Source organism: Panicum hallii, chromosome 2, assembly GCF_002211085.1.
Source record: "Panicum hallii strain FIL2 chromosome 2, PHallii_v3.1, whole genome shotgun sequence".
NCBI lineage: Eukaryota > Viridiplantae > Streptophyta > Magnoliopsida > Poales > Poaceae > Panicum > Panicum hallii.
This window is the reverse complement of record NC_038043.1, coordinates 44,821,302-44,838,241: the sequence shown is the minus strand read 5'-3', so window position 1 is coordinate 44,838,241 and position 16,940 is coordinate 44,821,302. Positions and strand designations below refer to the sequence as shown.

The window sequence follows — 16,940 nt, the reverse complement described above, 5'->3', positions numbered from 1 at the left end:
AATTTAAAGCAGTCACACCGCATCATATTTTGCTCCCTACTGATAATTTCACAAACTCATCACAATAAAGACAATAATTTTCAATAAAATGATGTATCATGTTTCAGTAGCAACAGATTGCTGAATATCTGATTTGTTTGCTAAGCTTACAGTGGCTATCATCATCCAGGACAATATAAGGTTAAAGCACTAGGAAATATGAAATTGAAACATCAATGATAGATCGATAATATCAGATCAGACAAATCTCTACAATTTCTAAAGCAAGCATTGATTCCCTGGTCCGTCAATTCGAGTTGTAATCAGAATTCGGATGATCGTATGTTGAGTTAAGGGTCTGAAACCATTTAGAACTAAGTTTGGCGAGTAAAATAGAAAAAGACTAAAGTCCTCGACCGACACGTACTATGTTATGATAAAATTCGTACGGTGTATAATATATATACATTTTATATGCTAATCAATTCATTTATATGGCTTCCCGTAGCAACGCACGGACATATTTGCTAGTACGTCTTAATTACATTACAGTTTTACCTTGCTGCCTATGCTTGGATTTTCTCTAACTGAAAATTCGTTTTTGTTCACATATCATTTGATAGCTATTTACTATCTTATCAGCAGCATCACCCTCCGCGACGCATCCTCCGAGACTGCCGTGCTCCCGGAGTGCACCGCCTTGGAGATCACGGTCGTCGCCACAGCCGGCGGATCTGCGGCGCCTCCTCCGAGACCGCCACCAGCGGGCTTCTCCCAAAGCGCGCCGACACGGGGACCACAGCGCCCATCACCACCAACATCCCCCGCGCATCAGGATCAGGTACCCCCATTGTTACATACATTTGTTGGAATCATTGCATTCTGCCTGTATCTGCATCAGCAAACCAGGCGTATTCACGGACGAATTTTCTCTTTGTTTGCTTTAGTGGTAGGATTCTATCGATTTCTTTTTTCTCACAAAACCCGAGCGTGAGGCCGAGCGGCTGAGGATGAGGGAGATTCTTGCTTACATGCAAAGCCTTGGCGCCGCAACAGGTGTTGCTCCGCCAGCTTCGTTGTTTTCTCCACCTCGACCTCGACCTCCACCTCCTGATCCGTTTTCTACTCCTGTGAGTATGGATAAGTTTTAGTCATGCATGATCGTCATTTCTCTTGTCTCACACATGTAATCTCTTCTATTTTGTGCAGAATCAATCAGCGGCCTCAAATGATCCTCAGGTTTCTCCAAATTCAATCTAATTAGCCAATTTGGTGATGGTTCTCGAAATTAGTCAAATGATTCTTTGTTGTGAACTTGTTGTAATAAGTGGTTTTGAGAACTGTTTATGAACTTTGTGAATTTGTCCGTTGAACTCTTGTAAAACTATTTTGCATTGCTTATTAACTTCGTCGTTAAACTCTTGTAAAACTTGTGGTCGATCAGCTTGTTTGATGCATCTGTGTAGCTATTGTAAACTTGTAAAACTATTATGTGAGGCTTCCCAATCGGGGTCCGGGGAGGGAGAAAACAGGCGTTTCCAAAAAAAAATCTTTGCCGAGTGCCTCTCACGCCGCTCTCGGCAAAGATTATGCTCTTTGCCGAGTCTCACTCCTCCAGCACACGGCAAAGAGCGTACGTTTTGCCGAGCGTCACTACTCCAGCACTCGGCACAGAGCATACACTTTACCGAGTGCTGACCCAGGATACTTGGCAAAGAGCATAATCTTTGCCGAGTGCTTCTCTTAGGCGCTCGGCAAACGTCCGTCACCGTTTCTTCCACCATCACGGTTATTTTTTTTGCCGAGAGCAGGATTAGACGCTCAGCAAAATCTTTATCGAGTGGCCGATAAAAAACACTGGGCAAAGAGGCCTTTGCCGACCCTTTCTTTGCCGTTTCCTCTTTGCCGAGTGCTTTTGTTATTTTGCCGAGTGTCCCGGACACTCGGGAAACGAGGCTTCTCCCGTAGTGTATGTAGCTGAAACAGTGAAACACTCAAATGAGTATGAAGCTCGCAGTCCTTGCGAATCAACTAGTTCTCCTTGTTTGCTACTAACCAATGTAGTGTCCACTGTTTTCTCAGAGCTAGAGATAAGGCACCTACGGTCAAATAATACTTTCAAAAAATCAAAACAAGGCATAAAGACAACGTATACAGCTTATACAGGATGCCCAACAGTTTTAACAGGTGTTGAATTGGGCAGCATGATGTCTAGAGCAGAATTATTTTCTTGACATAAATAAGAATGATAGCTACCAACATCAGTGTGCAAAAATACGTCAATAGCATTTTCTAGACATAATTATTTTACTGCAATAATAATAATCGACGAATTAGGGGAAGTAGGAGAATGGTTTGAAGGAGCTCGCTTCCAGGGGGTGTCGACGACGAGCATCCAGTCACCGCCCTTGTCCTCGTACTCCGTCCCGTTCACTGCGTCCAACAGCTTAGCACGTACGTGGGAACTTCCCTGCACGGCATCCAGGCAAACAACCCTCATCAGCTGGAACGCTCAACCAAATAGAGCAAAGTGCGGAGGAGGAGGGATGGTACTTATGGATGGTGAAGTGGAAGAAAAACTTGTCCTGGAGCGTGCGGAGGAGCCGGTCGTATCCGGCATAGGCCTCGAGATCGACCTTCCGGGCAGGAGCGGCGGCGTCGGCTGGCGGAGGAGGACGAGGATGCAGAGCCCGGCAGGCCCGTGGCAGTGCAAGAAGTTGCGGTGAGCGGCTGTGGCGGCGGCTGCAAGCGAGCGTAGAGATGCAATTTGGGAAGTAGCAGCGAGGCGGAGGGGGCGGGTGCGGCGGCAGGGAAGCAGAGGCCGAGGCCATGAGGGCAGAATGGAATCGTGATTGCAAGTCAGCTCATGTGAGGAACAACGACGCGACCTATGGTTACAGCCCATAAAAAAATAAAATCATTACCCATCCACACCAAATTCTCGCCAAACTACAGGAGACTGAAACCCAAATCAAATCAATTTATTTATACTGTTGGCCCATTAGCTCCCCATCTAAAGAAGTCGAAAGCAAAATTCAAACCATTAAAACTATTACAGCCCAAACCATTTGCAGGTGACTTTCACGGTGTAGCTAAGTAGGCATACGCTAGCTGGGTTGTCACCGTGAGTGCGTACATGGGGTATACTACCATTGCAAGCTCTAGGCTCTAGCAGTCTATAGCTCCTGCCTCCCAGCGTCCAACCAAGCGCATAGTCCAGGATATGGGATGCCGTGATCTAGCGCGCCAGCCAGCACGTAGGTTGCAGATCCAGGTAGCATCTAGCTGGGGCACACCGCGGTCGTCAGTGCCTCTTCATCTCCTTCTAGCTCCCTGGTGATGAAAAGAAAGGTGTCATAGGGCCGCCCGGCAGGGCCATGCATGCATGCAATGCATCTCTCTCCACTCTACGTGCGTGACAGCGTGAGTGTTACAAGAGGGGATCAGGGATGCAGCGCGAGCGCGGCCCGGGCATCGTCGCCCCACTACTGTTCCGCCATGTGAAGGGCTCAGGCTAATGGTCGCCAGGCTAGGGGTAAACCGGCCGGAGTGCGCGGCAGGCCTCGTCGCATGCAGCGTTGCTCTATCCGGTGCTCGCTGCTTGCGGTACACCAGTAAATACTACTCTGCTTACTAGCTTGCAAGGTAATTAAGCTGTACGTACGTGCATGCATGCGTACCGCGTACGTAGTAGGTGACCGTACCTGACCTGCCCGGCCGGACGCCCCCACTGCAGGCAGGCCGACGAGCAGCTAGCAGCGGGCCCCACCACGCCACCACCTCGGCAGTCGCAAGCCGATCGAACCCGAGCGAGACAGGATCAGGAATCGTGGTGGATACACGGCACTACGGCAGTCGGCTGGAATCAACAACGTTCGTTCCGGCACGCGACGCCGCCGGCTTTCTTCTGCACCGGCGCGCGCGCGCGCGTCTTTCCACGCAGAAATAACGGTAAGCTATCTACTCGAGCTTGCGTTCAAAGCCAGCCCCCGGTCGTTTTTGGGTCCTCGCGCCGGCCTGGCTGCCGTCCTGACCAGGCGCCCGGCATTTATGCATGCATGGGCCGCTCGCCTCGGCGACCGGGACACGGTTGCAATGAAGCCGCCGGCCGGTCGCCTCGAGCTCGAGCTCGACGACCACAACAGGTGCATGCGCATCGGGAACGCCGCGTTCCAGAACGCCCGGCCCGGCCCTCTAGGCGGCTGCTATCTTTGCGTTGCGTTGCCCCGCGAGTAAACAAGTGAAGCCTGGATGGATGATTGAATTCAATTCAATTCAACCCCGCCGATCGATGAGATGCTGCTGATGACGCCGACCCGCGGCAGGGATAGCTCCCAGCCCCAGCCCTGCAGCCTGCATGCAGCGGCCACTGGCCAGTGAGAGCGAACGAGCTAGCAGCAGCTGCGTACCGTCTCAGTGGATCAGATAGAACACGTACCACCCGAGTACTAGTACTCCCTCCGTCGGTGGCGGAGCAGGATTGAGGATCAGCGGGGGCTCTCCTTTCCCTCGAACTACAGAGGGAGTAGTACGTGGATCAAAGTGCTCTCTTTTCTGTGACCAGCTTTAAGGTGCTGCTGCGGCTGCCAAGCTTTTGCGAGGAGTTTTTGTGTGTGTGTGTGCTGGGCAACAGTGCAGTGCAGGCTTCGGGCTAGGGTAGCTCGAGCCGGAGGGGGTAGGATTTGACTGGTACTCCTTGAAAGGAAGCGGTTGGACTGACCGTGTGGGCTGGCGCTCGCGCTCCCGGCTCTTGCTCCAGCCAAAAGTTGCTACTGCGAGGATGCGTAGGCAGGGGCTCCTCCCTGCTTCAATTGCTGAGGGAGGCTGGGCACGGGCTGGGGCTGCGCCGGCCAGCCGGGGGCGCAGTTTGACCGCCCTATGGAAAGCCGTTGCTTCGGGTGGAACGAGAGGGCATACATACGACTCCACGAGACGAGATAACTAGATAAGGCAAGGCCAGCCCCCATTGGCAATGGCAAGTTGGCGGCAGCAACACCTACCGTGTATAGCTACCGGGCTTGCCGTTGCAGCATGCAGCCAAAAGAGTACAGGCACAAATGAGAATGCAATGACATCTTTGAAGGATAAGAATGTCAATAGTACTCAATACTGCGTTAACTAATTGGAATATATAGCTCAGAGTTTAAACAAGTCGAGAATTCCACATGAAAATAAAAAGATGGAAAACAGGTGGTTTTAAGCTGCAGGTAAGGGTCCATAAGCTTGTTGCCGTAGTTTGCGCCAGGGAGAAACACCCCCCCCCCCCCCCCCCCCCCCAAAACACCCCTCGCCGATGCTCTTTGTCATCGTCATGGACACGCTGAATAGGATGTTCATCAAGGCAGGTGCAGACGGGATTCTGCAGCCACCTATGGGCTTCCGGCCGTCAAGCACCTCTTCAGCTTGTATGCTGACGACGTCATCCTGCTTGTGGCACCGACAGCGGGAGAGGCGAGGGTTGACCTGATTTTAGAATCTTCGGTAATGCCTCGGGGCTGCGCACTAATCTTGACAAGTGCTCCATCACACCGATCTTTGGTTACGAGGATCAACTTCAAGAATTCCAAGCGGTGCCTCCATGCGAAATCCTAAGCTTCCCGATCCGCTATCTAGGAGTACCGCTATCCACGAGATCATTGCCCAAATCACAGTACCGGCCACTCATCGAGAAGGTGGCTGCGAAGCTGCCGGCTTGGGAGGGACCATTGCTGAACAAGAGTGGTCGCTTTATTCTGGTTAAATTGACGCTCTTAGCAATGCCAATTTATGTGATGGTGTCGGACAAGCTGCCAGCCTAGGTCATCAAGGAATTGGACGGGATCCGCAGGAATTTCCTATGGGCCGGCAAGGACACTGTGGTTCGTGGCAAAAACTTGGTGGCCGCCCAACTGACTACGGCAGGCTGGGCGTGATCGATTTGAAGCTAGCGGGTTTTGCTCTGAGAGCCTGTTGGATGTGGCTGCAGAAAACTGATGGTGAACGGGCTTGGTCTGCGCTTCAGATAGACTTTGAGCCCGAGGTGCGCGCGCTGTTCAGTGCTTCAGTTCAAGTCCACATCGGTGACGGCTGGAAGGCGCTATTCTGGGTTGACAATTGGGTTGAGGGCAGGTCCATCTCGCAGCTTGCACCCACCCTCATGACTATCATCTCCAAGCGAACTAGGAAACAAAGAACAGTTGCCCAAGCTTTGGAAAATAGACAGTGAATCCGTTACATTATGGCCGGCTTGTCTATCCAAATGATCGCGGAATACATTCAGCTTTGGCAGCTGTTGTCCTCGATTGTGCTGCTGCCGGGATAGGAGGACAAATACAAATGGCGCTGGACAAATACAAATGTAGTATGTGTTGTCTCGTGTTTTTCAGTCTTAGTGCACCTTGTGCCTAATGAGTCCGCGTGAGGCTTGACTCCGCAAGTTGTAACTCTATCCTTTTTCACTCTTCTTCTTAATGCAATGATACGTAGCCCTCCTACGTATTTGAAAAAAGAAATGACATCGAGGTCTAAAGTGCTTGAAAATCCATACTACGTTTTGACTTGTCAATATGAGCCCTCCATATTTAACAGATGCCGTGACCTAAATACCACTTTAAAATTCATGGACCTGAATGACACTCTACTAGAAGCTTACTGAATAATGACTGCTCATGGATTTCAAGCAGCACGGAAAAACTCCAGCGTTTCCATATACTAGACCACTAGGCCATCCTAACATACTAACATTTCCTTCGAAGTTTCAGCAAAGTCCCGGCTTTCAAAGACAATAAACTACTACTACTAACTGAAGCTTTTGACTGAGTGGCCCCGGTTTATTATAACTGAACATAGTTAGTTTATCCTGGTAAAGCTTTGCAAATTATATTCGCATCTAGCTAGCCGCCTCACTGCATATACATTTAACAAAAAATGATACTACTACTACTACTACTACCACACACACACACACACACACACACACAATCATTGGTTCAATGGCCTCGGCATGCAGGCTGCTCTGGTGCAAATGGATGCAGGTGCCAGGTCATCTCCTAGAAATGCTCCAACCATCGGTCAAAGTGAACCCACCCACAGGTTGCAGGAGCCCCCTAGCTGCCTTCCAATGCAAGTAAAATACGGTGACACACTCGCACCTCGTGATCGCCCCATGATAGCGTCCCCCTCCTTTCGCGCCAACGCTGATGAGGCTGCATGTCCTGTCTCCGATCTCGGGGGCAAAGCGCGGAAGCACTGCGCGCTCGGCGAGCAACGACGCGCGTCGCCCTCGGCTCTCCCTGCTTTGGGAATGCATCATTAGGCGGCCGACCTCGCTTGATTAGTTTACAGGCCATGGTTTTGGAGCTCTAATTTAGGGGATCGGAGACGCGTGATGAGGATCACATGCGTGCACGGGTCACCAGATGGTGTGGTCAATCCCCCAATAGTCAATTGTGGAGTAGATGATGGTGCAGCTAACCCGAGGTTGATTACTTGCAAATAAAAGCTGGGTTCGTTTGTTATGTTTTGCCTGGGAGAGGGGGGGCCATGCATATTTGCGCACACCTCGGAAACGCGACAAAAGTGCTGTCGTCTTCTCGATCTGATCCTACTTGGCGTGCTCCTCGCGTTGTAACTGGTGGATGATCATTTGAGTATTGGATCGATGCTCCCTGCTTTTCCCGTCAGCAAATTTCTTTTTAGGCGGATGGTCCGTGGAAAAACCTTTTAAGAACTGCGCCACGTGGAAAGATCGACACCATGTCGCCATGGATCCGCCCGAGCAACTGGTGGCGCGGCCTTATTGGGCTGAACTTGTAGGCGGTGTCCCAAGAAACTGAGGACTAGGCCCAAGACGCGCACCAGCGCAAGACTTCTTAGGCCGATCTCCCGCTCAGCTTTGCCTTGAGGAGCCCATATATGCTTGGCGGCCTGCGAATCGGCTGAGCTCTTAGGTGGGTCACGCGGAGCCCGACGGGCGACGACGACGGAAAGGACGGCGCAGCTGCTTGCTGGGCCGTCGAGTAGAACGTAGCGAATCCACCATGTTTCGGAGTTCGGACCACACTGCCGCCGGTCTGCCGCGGCCCGCGGTGCCGCCGCGCTTGGACGAACCCCGGTGGCTACGGAGATCGGTGCTGAGTGCTGACTCAGAGGACGGGCAGGCTCAGTGTTGAAGGCGATCCCAGTCGTTGATTGTATATAGGGCGATTTCGAGGCCGGATTTCTTCGAGTTCATCAAAGGTTTGTGACTTCTTGCTAACTCCGAGCTCGGAGATGTACACGAGAGGAGACACGTACGGGGTTTTCAACTTTTGATGGTCAAGGATCGTCGGATACACTGTCAATTCCACTAGATCGAGCAAATTAACAACCGCGGCACCCATGGCGCGGCCCGACCTACCGGCAGGCAAGCGGATCGGAGGCAGCCGCGCGCGCATGGATACCCATACACACCTTTCATAGATCACACACAGAGAGAGGGATACAGAGCGCATGAATGGATAGAGTACGTACAAGAAAGCAAAGCTTTAAGCAAGCAAGCAAGCGGTGGATCAAGCAGTAGTTCTTAATTATTTTTAGCGGGGACAGGCAGATAATGGGGTGCCTCGCTGCTGCTAGCCCGTGGTGATCGATGGAGCTACCTCGCGCCACCCGCCCGCCGCCCGGCGGGATCGGAACGATCAGTAGGCGACGATCTTGAGCCCGAGGTTCTTCTGCGCGAACTCGATGAGGCCGTCCACCTCGCTGTCGTCGATGTAGCCGTCGCCGTCCGCGTCGGCGTAGCTGATGCCCTGCCTGCTCCGCCACCCCGTGAACCGGGCGCGGATGGCGCGCATGGCGCGCCGCAGCTCCTCGCGGCTGATGCGCCCGTCGCGGTCCGTGTCGAACCGCCGCAGCCACTCCTTGAACTCGTCCACCGTCATGTCCGCGTCCAGCGAACGCGTCGCCACCTGCATGTTCCGGATCGCCATCGATCGACGCGGTCGATCGGTCGGTCGCAGCAGCAGCAGCTGCTCAGCACAGGCGGCCTAGCTTAGCTACGGGCGACGAGCTCGCTACGGCGTGTACTATGCCCTGCCCTGAGCTCAGTCTATGTAACGTGCGTGTTGCCTCGCTAGCTATGTGAAGCAACTTGTTGAGCCCTATTGCCCTCTATATATAACGCAAGATGAGATCTGGAACCCGCTGCTGCCGGTCGAGCAAAACACGCCGTCACTATTCGATCAGATTACGTTTTCCACGATTATCCCCACCGCGACCTTTCGCAGTTAGCTTATTCGGTACGCGCTGAAGGCTGTAGCTTTACATCTTTTTTTGCAGGCTCATCAGATATGCTCGATATCCTATCGATGCCGGCAAGTAGCTCATCTCCACGTCCAAGAATATAGCTCGCCGGAGCCGGAGGGATCGATTATCGGGTCGTCGTCTCCGTTCGTCAGCTGGCGTGCGCTGCTCGTTGAGCAGTATAATGGAGCAAGAATCCGCACCACCAAAAGTGGCGCGAAAGAACGACGGAAGGTTGCAGACGCAGCTGGTTGATGCGCGCGCGGCGAATGGAATCAGGTAAAGCTAGGCCGTAAGCTGCTGCAACAGGTAAGGACGGCCGGGCAGCCACACAATGTGGGAATCTGAAAGGGAAAAAAAAATCGGACAGGATGTGTATGCATATATAAATATATTTCCCCCCCGGAAAACAGATGGAATAGGATGCCGATCAGGCCTCGCTTCGAAAACACGGCAACCATATCGTGTCAGGTTTCAACTTGGCATGCACTACATCAAGCTTGCGTTGACTTTCAGATTTTGGTCGTGTTTCGTGTGCACGGATTATGCCTGCCTGCCTGTACTTTTGGTAGCTTGGTTTGGGTTCATCGCTGCGTCGGACACAAAGTTCATCTTGAAGCATTTGTAACAGAGGAAGTGAAGCCTTATGAGACAGATAAAAGAGACTTCCTGTACCTGTAGTCCTGTACGCAATGGAGATGGACTCCTGATGAAGACGCAACTGTTGTTGCAGATCCTCCAACTGGCCGGAACAGAAATTCTAATAAAGCAGTTCTCATGAACATACATGTCCTGCTTTTTAGCATGATTTGGCCAAAATGGTGTAATTGCATAATTACATTTACAGATGTGGCCAGCAGTGTTAATTTGTAAAAGCGTCCTCTTGGGAGTACTAACTAATTTTGCCAATAGGACTTATTTAAACACATGGACTTGAAAAGAAAGGACAAACAAGTAGCGAATGGCGCAACTGGGTAGGCAATATGGAACGAGCAGAATCTCCTACAAAGCTGAACAATACAAGAACATAGTGAGGAAATCTTCAAGGATAACTTCAAAAGGCTGGCCAAAGATAAATATGCAAAGGATGGAATAGGATTCCAAGATTAGGCATGCTGTAAAGTTGTGTAGAAAATCTCCAATTATATGAAATTAATCCATTATATAAAACTTGCATAACTAAGACACGTTATGATCCTCAACTCTGAGTCTTGCTGAACCTTTGGATCTCTAATGAGCTCAGATTTTTTTTCCTTGCTTGGTTACACAAATTACTTCAAATATATGATGGTATTTCACGATTAATGTTCGCCTTCCTGGTTTCCTAAAAAACCAAACCTGTGCGGCAATCTCACCGTGGCGGTTTGTTGATTCTCCATGCTCAATTTTTCTTTTGTGAAATATGATACAAACACAAATGCTCATATACACGCACAATCACCACTATGAATAAACACACGCAAGTCTACCCATATAAGCATCTCCGAGAGACTAAACTGGCCGATCTCAAAATTGATGAAGTCACCGCAGATGCCTCGCTGTCAACAGACAATTCGCCTATCATTGAAAAAATAGTTCCACTTAAATTCTAGGATAAATTCATAAAAATACGAGCAACCGTGTTGAGTCGAGAACTTGAACCCGAGTGGACGGGTTCCACAACAAGAAATCTTATCAATATGCTCAATTAACTGAACTAGCCTATCACCCTGTGCTCCCGTACGGGCTAATTAGAATTAATATAGAAATAAGACTTATAACTAACAATTAAATATTCTTCACTTTGTATCCCAAGCTCTCTTTCATCTATTAAATATTCTAACGTACAATACTCTAAAGATACATACTCATCATTATCTACTAGTTGTAATATATTTAGTTAGTAACAATATTTTTCACTTTGTATCACACCTTCGTATGTATTTAATATGTATTTAATTGAACCATTTGTTTAAGCTACGTGAACAACATAAAATTTGATATGAGTATATCTTCCCTCATACATGACACACACCATGGGTAGTATTTTTATATAAGTAGTAACATAAATAATATATTAATAATAATAGATATAATAATTTAAAATTTTATATTGGTGCACTTTAAGATTTTGTTATAATTATATAACTTAGATTCAGATTTACGAGTTACTTTAATAATAATAACATAATTAGATAATTTATATACAAACTTAGCAGGTTATTTGACATTATTGCGGTACAAAATGCATACCAAATGCCCTAAAGGTTTATTATTGTTCTTTAGAAAAAATAACAGATCCAATGGCTATTATGATTAGAGTTGTCGAATTAATTGCCGGATGTTTATGTTTATTATGAGAATTTTTAGAATTTCTCTATTTTTTTAAGTGTCCACTTAGGATCCTAGGTGGCTTTACGTGGAGGCTTCAAAAGAGCCTCCAATTAGTAAACAATAGTATCTCCAATTGTAGCCCCTCTGGGAATAATGGTAGAGGTGAGTAATTTATTGAAAAAAACAGATTCAATGGCTATTATGGTTAGAGTTGTCGAATTGATTGCCACATGTTTCTATTTTTTATGAGAATTTCTAAGATTTCTCTATTTTTTAAATGTCCACCTAGGATTCTAGATAGTTTCACGTGGAGGCTAAAAAATATAGCCTCTAATTAGTAAACAATAGTATCTCCAATTATAGCCCCTCTAGGAATAATGGCGGATGTGGATAATTTATTAGAAAAAATAACAAATCAAATGGCTGTTATGGTTTCTAGAGTTGTCGAGATAGCCGAATGTTTCTATTTTCTATGAGAATTTTTAGTATTTTTCTATAATCTATTTTTTAAATATCCATCTAGGATTCTAGGTGGCATCATGTGGAGGCTTAAAAAAATTCTCCAACTAATAGTAAGATATAATACCGAGGATGGGCGGATGTGGTGGATGAGCCATGCATCTCAGCAACAATTTTTTCACAGAACTGATCCTACAGCGTCTCATATTCTCATCAGCAAGCTAGCTGCAGAGAGTTGTGATAGTTTTAAGATGTTGAGCTAAATGAGCGTTTGTTTGAATCCGATCATCTTATTCTGGATGAGATTTGCACGCATAACAAATTTACATTGGAGAGTACATGGAAGTTCAGTGCTCCACAGCTCCAGAGCTCACAGCTTCCTCCGTGGGCGAGTCATCATGGCCATGAAATCGTCCATGTCGACGAAGCCATCCCCGTTCCTGTCAATCTCCCTCACCATCTTCCGGCAATCCTCCAGGCTGCAGCTCTCCCCGAGCTTGCGCAGCACCGTCATGATCTCCTCGGCGCTGATCCTGCCGTCCTCGTTCCTGTCGAACACGAAGAACGCCCGCCGGATGTCCCCCAGCTGCACGCCGTTCCTGTGAACCTCCATGAACTCCTCCAGGTCCATGTACCCGTCCTTGTTGTGGTCCGCGACGCACATCATCCGCCGCGCCTCGCCGGCGGCGTCGGCCTTCCCGAGCCTCTCCAGGAGCAGCTGCAGGTCCTTCTTGTTGATCCCGCGGGGGTCCCGAGCTATCGTGTGGAACACTTTCTTCATCTCCTCCTCGTCGGGCTTGTAGGTGCTCAGGTCGGAGAACTGCCGGTCCCTCGCCGACAGGGGCCGCCCCACAGGACGGCTGGCCTTGGACCCGGCCTTGGACCGGAGCTTCGCGAGATTGTACTTGAAGGAGAGAATGCTCAGATGAGACATTCTGTGATTAACTAACTGATCTGCTGCAGCTAGCTACAGATGATGGATGCCCTTCATCAAAGTATATAGACTTTGTATGTCCCCTGCCATCAACAAAGTTTGCCAGAATACATATGCTGTGACAGCTGCAGAAAGTTTCAGAATGTGGGATTCCTCTAGAACTTGCAGCGTAGGCAATCTCAAACCAGAAAAGAGGGCAACAGATGGAACATGCCAACGTTGCAAAGTAAGAATCTAATTTGAAGCTGCTTGGGAATGTACAAGACAAAAGTTTTATCCTGCCGGGCAAAGAATTCCCCCAAACTTTATTATTTCCTTTTCTATACCCGATGGTTATCATATCTGTCAGCGAACAACAAGGGGTAACAGAGGTACAACTATTGGGCACCATTGATATGTTTGCAATGTTTAAAGAATAACAACCCATCCATGTATCGAGCCTGAACAGTAGAATGTGCAGTGGGAAAGAATCATATGTAACTTGTTGAAGGTTGCGAGCACAAGCTATTCAGCAACAGTTTTAAAATTACAGCAGTCAAATAATTTGGAACCCTTCAAATTATGGTGGTTTACCATTGTCTAGCTCATCCATCTTTTGAATGTCTTCACGGACTGTAATTTTCCTTACATAACCTGCAAAACAAATAAAGTTCCCATCCCACCGGCATGGGAAGAAGTCAGCATATAAATTTCACCTTGGAGAAAATAACAGTAAAAGCAGTAAGCTGTCAGAAAGAAAGCTCAACACTTTGACATAACACAAGCTCTCAAGCTCTACAGGACAATCTAACTGGTCCAACTATACTTTCCCATGACATAAAAACAAACAAAATGAGGAAGCATCAGCGGAACATCTTGGTATCGGACTGCCCGCTAGACAACTGAATTATGTCAACCACTCACAACTACACATCTAATAGACTATACCAATCTCATCAGGGGTTTTATTTATCAGGTAAGGTAGCAGTACCAACAACTTTGTGTTTGGTACTTCATACCATTCCCTTATTTCTCATGTCCCCTGCAAGACAGTTGGGTAACATGGTACCACATGTTCTGTAGAAGTTAAAAATAAAACCATTGAACTGGTTCCGCTAGTAGGAAATCCCTACCAAAACAAGCAAATGGATCAACTGTTGATCTTTCAATCTAGTACTTAAGAAAATATTTCAAGGTTTATGAGTGTGAAGTGAACGTTTTCTTTTCTTCGTGGAATCGGGGGTTGAGTACTGGACCGGATCACGGTGACAGAGTCCTGCATGCTGACCTGCTACCGAGCCACACGTCGGCCATGCAAGGTGTCGGGCAGGCAGCCCGTTTACCGCCAAAGGACATAGGAGTACAGGACATGAACAAAGGGTCTGCTCAGCTTCAGTTACATGGTGAATGCGGCCACAGCCATAAGTGCATGAAGGATATGGACCGTGCTTGTATTTCAGAGGTGGGAATCAAGTAGGAATGCAGTGAGCTGGTGCGGGCAGTTAATTAGACACGCATATCTATGGGTATCGTTACCCTGGATCCATGGTGATGATAGGAGCTTGGGGACGGGTTCATCATGATAGAAGCCAAACCCCTGGGGAAAGTATGGTCATGTTCTCTGTGAAAGTGTGAATAAGGCACCAATTGTTCAATGTCATCAATTGCACTGAAACCAAAGGGTCATGGGTAACTTTCTACTAGGTTCCACCTAAACAACTGTTGCATAGGATACAACCTTTTCCAACTAGTATAACAAAAAAAAAACAATAGAAACATTTGCAACAGTGAAAGCTGTAGAAAACATAACTGAACCAAATAGTCCAGCAATATACTATTTCTAGGCTAACAGTTGCCCAAGTTTTACCAGTGTTTGTCCACAATGCCTAAAGCTAAATAATCCAGAGTTTTGTCTTCAGATCATTGACATATGCTTTATTCATATGCATGCTGCCAATTAAGATGCTTAGTTCAGTTCAGATGTCTCGTGTGTAAATCCGTCAGAGTGAGAGCTGAGGGATTATCCTGTCCATCATGCATAAACTAAAAATTTCATGTTTTGTCACCATTCAATTATCTTGAGAACCAATACAATTTACTCAGAAATTTACTAATACGACATTCATAATTTGTCATCATGCCTACCAACTGACACTTACAACTATGTCCGTTATTGTTTCTTGTGCGACTAGCATTCGTGTTATACTTGTATAAACCGAAGACAATAGGTTAGAACAACACAGAAAACCGTTAATTGAAGATCCCCATCTCAGTGCTCATGTACATAATTTACTGTAGGAAACTGACCATGAACTATATTACTTCAGATAATACCAGGGGAATCATACACCAACACAACTCCAATAGTAAAGATGATAACGATCACATATTTGCAAAGAAACTTGAGTGATATTTTTGTACCAGACTCACATATAAGCAGTATTTCACAAGACAATTCAGTGAACACTCTAAAACCTATTGCTGGAGTGATTTTCCAACATAAACCCTTTTGGTGTGCCATAACCAATTACTGGTTAATCCACAATGCAATTAGCATAGAAAACGACGTATTAACACAACAGTGAATGCTGGAGGTCTCAGGAATTAGTGCAAGTGGCAATATGTTGTAAATTTGCAAGCATACAGCCTAATTTATGACAAGCTAGGGTTCTTCTCGCAAAACAAATGCCTAATGCCCATTGTTTGCAGCTCAAACTGTAGCAAATAACTTAAGCATGGGGGTTCAAAGTTCAAACCATCCTAGTCTTGGGATTTTACAATTATAACAGCATTGTGCCTCCGATAGTAACAGCTCTACGGCATGACTATATTATCGGTGATCTGTCTAGTATTCCGTCACAATGGCATCACATCTAATCACAAAGCTCAAGCCTTATTTTGAAATTTTACACCCTGTGCACTAGTAATGGAGATCTACCAGCAACAAGATCTGGGTACCCTTAGCCTTGCTCTCTCTAGATCTTTTACTCCTAACAACTACAATATTGTACATGTAAGGAAATCAAGTCCGAGAAATCCCATCTCACCAATGCCGGCGCATGGTACACACTTGCAGATGGTCTCCTTGCCCTTCTTCCTGAAGTAGCTGACCAGCCCCGTCCCCTGGCAGCTCCGGCACTTGCCGGTCCACTCGTACGAAACCGTCTTGCAATCCTACAACCCAAACCCACAAATCCCAAGCTCATCACCACGTCCAACCCCAACACGCCAAATAGAACATAGAAATTGAAGCACTCACCTCGATCTCGACGTCGCAGCTGAGCCGGCGGTCGAGCTCCTCCCGCGATATGGGCTCGGTCCCTGGCACGGTCATGGGGATCGGGAGAGGCTCCACGTCGTCGACCAGGTAGCTCTCCTTGTCCCCGGACCACCGCTCCCACCACCTCCTCCTCTTACCCTTCTCCTCCTCGGTGCCCTCCTTGGCCTTGACGCGAACGCCAGGGTCCCGCGCGGCGACGCGGCCGCCGGATGAGGTGGACGGGTCCGTGTCCGGAGGGCGGCGGGGGCGGAACCAGTCCGGTGACGAGGCGGCGCCGGTGGTGTTGGCGGCGGCCGGAGGGTGGGGGAGCCGGGGGCGGCGGTGGAGCGGGTGGGCGTGGTTGGGGCGGGAGGAGAGGAGTGGGGCGGGGTTAGCGGGAGTCGTCATGGAGACGGGGTGAGGATTTGTGTTTGGGAGGCGTCGGTCATTGCCGGCGGCGTGGCGGGAGGGCGAGTGGCAGCCACGGTGGGTGAAGTGGGCGATGAGCGCGAGGAATGAAGCGATAATCGAGAGACACGACAACACGAGGGAGAAAAATGGGGGAGTTGGGAGATATCTTGGGATAGTACGGGGTAACGGGTTGGGCTGATGGATTCATGGGCCGGTAGAATAATTCCTGGCTGGATTGCACGGCCTGCTACAGAAGCATTTCTGAATGGGGAAATGCTTCACATTTATATAATAACTCATTTACAAGTTACAACTAACTGGATGTCCTAGAAATACTTTATTTGA

The 16,940-nt window shown here is 48.2% G+C and overlaps 3 protein-coding genes across 3 annotated transcripts; all 3 read right to left on the bottom strand.

The window, feature by feature from the left end:
• Positions 1–8,256: 8,256 nt before the first annotated feature.
• LOC112879303 (polcalcin Phl p 7-like) lies at positions 8,257–9,090 on the bottom strand. Its single transcript, XM_025943525.1, has one exon. The coding sequence runs from the start codon at positions 8,925–8,927 to the stop codon at positions 8,637–8,639; it is 291 nt and encodes a 96-aa protein (XP_025799310.1). The 5' UTR covers positions 8,928–9,090; the 3' UTR covers positions 8,257–8,636.
• A 3,192-nt stretch (positions 9,091–12,282) lies between these two features.
• Positions 12,283–13,084, bottom strand: LOC112881916 (calmodulin-like protein 1). Its single transcript, XM_025946842.1, has one exon. The coding sequence runs from the start codon at positions 12,944–12,946 to the stop codon at positions 12,383–12,385; it is 564 nt and encodes a 187-aa protein (XP_025802627.1). The 5' UTR covers positions 12,947–13,084; the 3' UTR covers positions 12,283–12,382.
• A 225-nt stretch (positions 13,085–13,309) lies between these two features.
• LOC112881915 (protein disulfide-isomerase SCO2) lies at positions 13,310–16,725 on the bottom strand. The gene is made up of 3 exons (XM_025946841.1): positions 16,185–16,725; positions 15,973–16,099; positions 13,310–13,579 (listed from the first exon to the last, which is right to left on the bottom strand). Exons 1-3 carry the CDS (start codon positions 16,590–16,592, stop codon positions 13,506–13,508), a joined length of 609 nt encoding a protein of 202 aa, XP_025802626.1. The 5' UTR covers positions 16,593–16,725; the 3' UTR covers positions 13,310–13,505.
• Between the last annotated feature and the right edge of the window lie 215 nt (positions 16,726–16,940).

Coding starts and splice junctions, on each gene's coding strand:
- LOC112879303 (XM_025943525.1), bottom strand. CDS start 8,927: ATGGCGATCCGGAACATGCAGGTGGCGACGCGTTCGCTGGACGCGGAC.
- LOC112881916 (XM_025946842.1), bottom strand. CDS start 12,946: ATGTCTCATCTGAGCATTCTCTCCTTCAAGTACAATCTCGCGAAGCTC.
- LOC112881915 (XM_025946841.1), bottom strand. CDS start 16,592: ATGACGACTCCCGCTAACCCCGCCCCACTCCTCTCCTCCCGCCCCAAC. Junction 16,100..16,184: donor GCTGCGACGTCGAGATCGAG/GTGAGTGCTTCA, acceptor TTTGGGTTGTAG/GATTGCAAGACGGTTTCGTA. Junction 13,580..15,972: donor TGTACCATGCGCCGGCATTG/GTGAGATGGGAT, acceptor TTTGTTTTGCAG/GTTATGTAAGGAAAATTACA.